The following is a 7527-nucleotide window of genomic DNA, read 5'->3' on the forward strand; positions in this document are numbered from 1 at the left end:
AAGAGAAGATTTGGAATGTTCACAACACAAAAAAATGATAAATGTTTCAGGTAAGTGATATCCCAATTACCCAGATTTGATCATTACACATTGTATGTTTATTTCTATTTTTATTTTAAGTTCTGGAGTACATGTACAGGATGTGCACGGTTGTTACATAGGTAAACATGTGCTCTGGGCATTTCCTGCACCTGTCAACCAATCACCTAGGTATTAAGTCCAGCATGCATTAGCTACCTTTCCTAATGCTCTCCCTCCCCAAACCCCACACCTCGACAGGCCCCAGTGTGTGTTTTCCCCCTAAAACCTCATTGTCTCAGCCCAAAAGATACACATTGTATGATGTTTATATCAAAATATCATATGTACCTCATAAATTTGCACAGCTATTATGTATCGATAAAAATTAAAAATATTTTTTTACAAAAGAAATAAATTTGTGAGGTAATAGTTATCCTAATTACCTTGATTTTTATCCTTACACACTGTATGCATGTATCAAAATAACATATGTACTCCAGAAATATAATCATTAGGCAGCAATAAAAGAAAACATATTACAATGAAATAAATATTACAGTGAACATTGCAATAAAACAAACCATTAACATAAACTGTGAATAAAAAATGGTTACTAGTCGGTAACATGAGAGATAAGATATAAAAAGAAAGCCAACAAAATCACAAAAATAAAATATATATTAAGAACAGTTTTATAAAATGCTCTGTTGGTTAACATAAATATTAAACTAGACAAAATTGAGTTTAGAATGAACATATATAAGTCAGAAGTTTAAAATATTCAAAATACAACTTAGAGAACAAAGAAATGTAAATCATGCAAGACAAAACAGGAAGGATACATTGAGGAACTCAAATTATTATGTAAACTCCATATGCAAAGGATAGCAAGAACAAGAAAAAAAAATAAATGTTCAAACAAAAAATGGATAAAATTTTGCCAAATTGAAGAAAGTTAAGTCTTGGGATTGAAGAACTCCACCAATTTGTGTTAGAATACATTTTTTAAATTCTAATATTGAATTACATTGTTGTGGAAGTGAAAAAACAAGGCCAAGAACAAACTTTTTCGATGCCAGGGACAGAAATACATGAAGTAATGATGATCAGCCTGACACTTGGCCTTTGATCAGAAAAAAAAAGTAAGCCAGCAGATGGTGAATGTTTATCTTCAAAAGACGGAAAGAAAATAAATTATCAATACAGATTTCTATATCCAGATAAACTGTCCATCAAGTTTGTTGCAAGATCAAAATGTCATCAAATATACAAAAATTGAACACTAGTTTACTATTTGGAGGTACACTGAAAGTGTTTCAGCAGAGGGAGAGGATACAATTTATCTGATTGGGATTTCGAAGAAGGCATACAGCACAGTTTGCCCTTTTGTTCCTCTTTTGGTCCTGCTTCTCTGCAGCAGAACTGCCTTCTGTCCTTTGGTCCAGCTTTATTTACACGGTAAGGATAATGGCAGCGGATTTGCATGTGCAAAGGAAAAACCTATCATCTTGGGATGCTTATTAGATTGGGTTCCCCTGAAGCAAGCCTAAAGAAATTGATTTTAATTCAAGTAGTTTATTTGCAAGTTAACAGCAGAAAGTGCTGATGAAATGATTGGAAAGTGAGTCAGAGGAGGAAAGGAGACCAATAAAGGATTTCTTTAGTGAGTAGGTTATGCCTGAAAAAAAAACTGGTCCTTAATCTACTGGGAACCACTGGAAAACTATCAAGTCTGTCTCAAAGTTATACCACCTGAAAAAGAGGAATTGAGTACTTATCACTCTGCTTCTATCTCTCATGTACTGATTGCTGACACCAGAGAAATTAAATGTTTCACACATGGACTGACATACTTTTATAGCAAATTCTAAGCCCTAAGTCTGCAAAATGCAAATTCCTCTTTCTTTATTTCACAATAAGCATTGGATTGCCCATGGACAACCCAGGCGAAGAGGGGATGGATAGGACACTAACAATGTTTGCTAAGAAATAGTAATTTGAGATAGAAAAGAAGCCCATCAGCCTATATATCTGAATCAAATTTTTGAATTGAATAAAAATACTAAGGAATATTCTAATCTTCATTTCTCTTACACCTATGTTATATTTGTCAGTTGATTGTAAACATAAGAAAGAAAAACAGGGATTATGTTTATCAATCTACAAATTCAGTGGCCTATCAGTCAGATTTAACAAGTAATAAAAATGTGTTTTCTTACACGCTATGTCCAGTCTTTTGTTTCCTTCAGCATTTCTCACTCTATCCATTCTTTCCCAGATGAATGGCCATGTCAGCCAACCTGCGTGAGAACCCAGGGATCTTCAAGTCCTGTTTTCTTTAATTTCTCTCTTTTTTAAAAACTATACTTTAAGTTCTGGGGCATGTGCAGAATGTGTAGGTTTGTTACATAGGTATACACGTTACATAGTTATGTACATAGGTATACACGTTACATAGGTATACAAGAAAAATGAAATTAAAAAGATTAAAAAAACAAGATAAATATTTGGAATATATTACACATATCAATAATACAGTAAATATAAATAGATTAACACGCTTCTCATGTATGTAAATAACAATAAAATTGGGGGAGAAAAAACGCATGACAGCAATTACGACAAATAAACGTGTATGTGACCCAACATAACAAACTGTATCACCATATGCTGTTTAATTGCTTCATCCCTAGATAAGTGAGATAAAGGAAAGCTATTGCCCTCTCAGGGACCCTGTTCCCTAGATAGTTTCATGCTTGTACACTTTTCTCCTGGCTCCCATTCATTAGGCTCTGAAATCATAGTATGGCTCCACATTACATTATTTAAAATGGAGAAGACTCTAACAAGAGACACTTTAATCCTTATTTATCCGAACGAATGCTAATACATTTAGTGCACACTCTGGTCTTTACCAAAACTGAGAATCTGCAGTGATTCTGCAACAAAAAGCAGAAAAAAAATACTTCCCAAGATAAAAACTGTGTTGGTTCATGCTGAAGGGATAGCAACTTACTAAGGTCTGTATGGATCCACTGTCCATTTCTCTATATAGATACAATTGTGTAAAGTCGTGGGAGAAACCATTTTCTCATTTATATTCTACAAATAAGGAAACTGAGCTTGGCAGAAGGCAAATAAGTTTTTCAAGTTCACAGAAAAATACATGGTACATGTAAGAACTGAACCCAGACTTTTATACCACAGCAAAATAATACAACATTAAAAAATGTTAAATTTTTGAGCTAGCACTCCACATTAATGATTCTTTCTCCACTTCTTTATTCCTCAAAAAACTTGAACATTTTTGAAAAGTACATGACAGAGAATTTCTCAGTGTTATTTAGGCATTCTTCTAAGGATAAGTTTCTGATTTCAGACTCACAACTAAGAACTGCCTTTTTCTTCTTTTCAAAGAGCAAGGTAAGCTTTTATATTCAATATACACTTTTAGTGAAATATGTAATTGATGCAAAAGCAGTGTGGCAGCTACATCTTGTATAAGTTTTTGAGCTCAGATCTACTTGTTTGAACATTTTTTCTAAAACACAGAAATGGATCTAGCATTCATTGTAAGAAAAGAAAAAGAAAAAGAAAAAAAAGAAAGGAAGAAAGAAAAAATTTAACCAGCAGACAATACAGTGATATTTATGAAATGCCATGCTGCTTTCCCTAAGATGATAACAAAACCTTAGGATAAATGATGCTGGGATTGAATGGGTGGTAAATTTATCTGGTTTATTATGCGTTGGTTCGTCATTGAAGGAATAGCTCCCCCAAACAGGATGCAACAACACTTCCATAGACCTCAGAAAAATTATGACATTACCAAGATCCCTATTCCATTTTTACTATCATTTCCTTACAATCTCACTTTTTCAATACTTGCTAATCTAGAAAATCTGACATTGCAGTGATTAAAGGCACAGAAACATGGAGAATATGAGGAAGATGAAGAACTCCTCTAATCTCCCAATATTTAACAGCAAATGGGGTTATATTTGTGTGTATAAATACTCTCTTCCTCCATCCAGTGATATCTATGTCTGTTAATCTGTCATCTATCTGTCATTCATGAAACAAACTGGTTCATAAGTACAAAGGTTAAGCTGCTAGTAATTTTGGAAGATCTGATTTAGAAAATGAATATATTCCAGATATGTGAATTTGAGAATTTAATACTTTCTCTGATCCTCTGTTGATTCATATATACAATTAGGAAGTTGGCTGTGTGATCTGTGAGTATATCTCAACCATCTCTGATTCTAGTGATAATTTACCTAGAATATATAATATTCACACTCAGTATGGCAGCCTTAATAATGTTCCCCAAATGTGGTCATATCTTAACTCCTGAAACCCATGAACATGTGGCCTTACATGATTTTTTTTTTAACTGCACAGTGATTGAATTAAGGTTTTGAGATGGTTGGATTATCCTAGATTATCCAGGTAGGTACAATGAGAATCTGTTAGTCATCACAGAACATAGTATTTTAAAAAAAAACAAAAAACAAAAATTATAGCTCATATAATTATGTGGGTAGTTTTTTGGCAAACAAATAATTTGAAGTCTAGAAGTATCACTTGATGTGTACTGGGGGCAGGAGAAAGATGATAGACAATAGTGGTTATCAGGAAATGAATGTCCTTCCAACAGATTCAAATTCAAATAAAAAGATGTGTGCATAAACAGATCTGCAGCCTAGAGACATCCCCCCAGACTACGAACCTCCATCCTTCAATATCTGAGATCCAGCTGAGTGTTGAGAGCAATGATAGGAAGGAAATGTCTAAGGTAAAAGGGGATTGTTTCAACACAAGGTAAAATATGAACCACCATGGCACGAGTATACCTATGTAACAAACCTGCACATTCTGCACATGCCCCAGAACTTAAAGTATAGTTTTTAAAAAAGAGAGAAATTAAAGAAAACAGGACTTGAAGATCCCTGGGTTCTCACGCAGGATGGCTGACATGGCCATTCACCTGGGAAAGAATGGATAGAGTTAGAAATGCTGAAGGAAACAAAAGACTGGACATAGTGTGTAGGAAAACACAGATCAGAGTAAAGCTTCCACACTTCAAAACCCACCCACACCTTGAGACCTGCGTGTCATCTCTACCTTTCCTACACCGACATAGACATCATCATTCCATCCTAATAATAATATCATAGCTAGCACTCATCAGGACTGTGCTGAATGCCCACGTTATGCCAAATGCTGAGCATTATCTCATTTAACTCTCAAAATGATCTCTTGACATAAGTCCTAATACCATCTTTATTTTACTAATGGATAAAATGAAACTCAGGGAAGTTAGATTAAGGTCAATATCTCCCAAGTAGTATATGTTAGGTCTTATGAGTTAATACAAATCTACCTCTTCCTAGAGCCCTAGATTGTATACCCAATGCTATATCTTCTCTGCAGAATTGGCTTTGTTAGTTGTACATGATATTAATGCTGCATTTATTCCACTTCACCTACTATGCATTTATTTGTGCATTCCTCTACTATGCAACTTCATATGTTAAGGTTGGTATAATAGAGAGAATGATTAAATATAAATTCAATAGCATTTAAAATAATTCAAATTCATTAAAAGCATTTAGGTCAGGAACTACCCTGATTTTGTCTAAAGCTTGGTTCTATCTACTAGTGCTTGTGTAATCTTGAATAAATTATTCAAACTCTTTTTTTAACCAAGATACTTCATATATAAATTGGTATAATAACTAATCAAATAATAGGATTAATGAGAGCATTCTATGAGGATATATATATATATAAAACTCATCTGGCATGGCACAACTATAGGTGAGTTTAAGATGTTAGATTCAAAAACATACTATTTAGGAGATAGATTCATTTCAGGCATATGATGTTGGACAACTCATTATCCCCTTCCTATGACTCCATTTACTCAGACACAAAACTTAGAAGCTGGGAAGATAATCCATGAAGACTCTCTTTCTTCAAAATTCTATTACTGTATAGTAAGTTATCCACTAAATTGTGTTTTCATGTCCATATTTTTGATCTACAAAATATAGAAAAAAATTATTTCTATAATAAAATAATACATACCTTTCAGTTTTGTGCAACTCTGTTTTGTTCATCACAGCGTTTTTCTTTTTTTTTTCTTTTCTTTTATTTTTTTATTTTAACCTCTCTTTGCTGCAGAGTATCTTGTGGTTCTAAAATAACATCCATGGGGAATAATACAGAGGTGAGTGAATTCATCCTGCTTGGTCTAACCGATGCCCCAGAACTACAGGTTCCCCTCTTTATCATGCTTACCTTCATCTACCTCATCACCCTGACTGGGAACCTGGGGATGATCATATTAATCCTGCTGGACTCTCATCTTCACACTCCCATGTACTTTTTTCTCAGTAACCTGTCTCTGGTGGACATTGGTTACTCCTCAGCTGTCACTCCAAAGGTTTTAACTGGGTTGCTTATAGAAGACAAAGCCATCTCCTACAATGCCTGTGCTGCTCAGATGTTCTTTTTTGCAGTCTTTGCCACTGTGGAAAATTACCTCTTGTCCTCAATGGCCTATGACCGCTACGCAGCAGTGTGTAACCCCCTACATTATACCACCACCATGACAACACGTGTGTGTGCTTGTCTTGCTATAGGCTGTTATGTCATCGGTTTTCTGAATGCTTCTATCCAAATTGGAGACACATTTCGCCTCTCTTTCTGCATGTCCAATGTGATTCATCACTTTTTCTGTGACATACCAGCAGTCATTACTCTGACCTGCTCTGATAAACACATTAGTGAGCTGATTCTTGTTCTTATATCAGGTTTTAATGTCATTTTTACACTGTTTGTTATCTTGATTTCCTATCTGTTCATATTGATCACCATTCTTAAAATGCACACAGGTAAAGGATATCAGAAGACATTTTCCACCTGTGGGTCTCACCTCATTGCCATTTTCTTATTTTATATAACTGTCATCATCATGTACGTACAGCCAAGTTCCAGTCATTCCATGGACACGGACAAAATTGTATCTGTGTTCTACACTATGATCATCCCCATGCTGAATCCTATAGTCTATACCCTGAGGAACAAAGAGGTGAAGAATGCATTCGAGAAGGTTGTTGAGAAGGCAAAATGTTCTCTGGATTCAGTCTTTTAATGATGTAAAATCATCACAAAGTTATTTTATCACCCTTAGATCTACGTTATGCATAATACCAAATGTCAAAATGCCATATGGTGAAGAAAATGTAAAATTTCATCTAATATTATTTCTGTCTTTAGTTGAGAAACAGTTCTAAGTATCCATAAGTTAGAAAAACACAATGATAATTTCTTATGAAGTTTAATGAAATATGTGTTGTCTATTGTCATATTTTAGCCAACTATAAGTCATTACTGTTTCTTAATAAACTAATGTTTCAAGCATTTATAATTTCAAGTATTTGGTACAGTTTGCTCATACAACAATTTATAAATTGTAAATAACTGTATTTGAATAAT

At 34.2% G+C, this 7527-nt stretch overlaps 1 protein-coding gene across 1 annotated transcript; it reads left to right on the forward strand.

Annotated features, from left to right (window-relative positions):
• The first annotated feature begins 6238 nt into the window (after positions 1 to 6238).
• Positions 6239 to 7184, forward strand: LOC105730304 (olfactory receptor 5B17). Its single transcript, XM_012471404.2, has one exon. It carries the CDS (start codon positions 6239 to 6241, stop codon positions 7181 to 7183), a length of 945 nt encoding a protein of 314 aa, XP_012326827.2. The 3' UTR covers position 7184.
• The last annotated feature ends 343 nt before the right edge of the window (positions 7185 to 7527 follow it).

The sequence above is a fragment of the Aotus nancymaae genome, unplaced genomic scaffold (genome assembly GCF_030222135.1).
Source record: "Aotus nancymaae isolate 86718 unplaced genomic scaffold, 86718_ANA_hifiasm-v0.15.2.pri h1tg000059l, whole genome shotgun sequence".
NCBI lineage: Eukaryota > Metazoa > Chordata > Mammalia > Primates > Aotidae > Aotus > Aotus nancymaae.

What these genes read in the sequence shown, in the direction of transcription:
- LOC105730304 (XM_012471404.2), top strand. Translation starts at nt 6,239, where the DNA reads ATGGGGAATAATACAGAGGTGAGTGAATTCATCCTGCTTGGTCTAACC.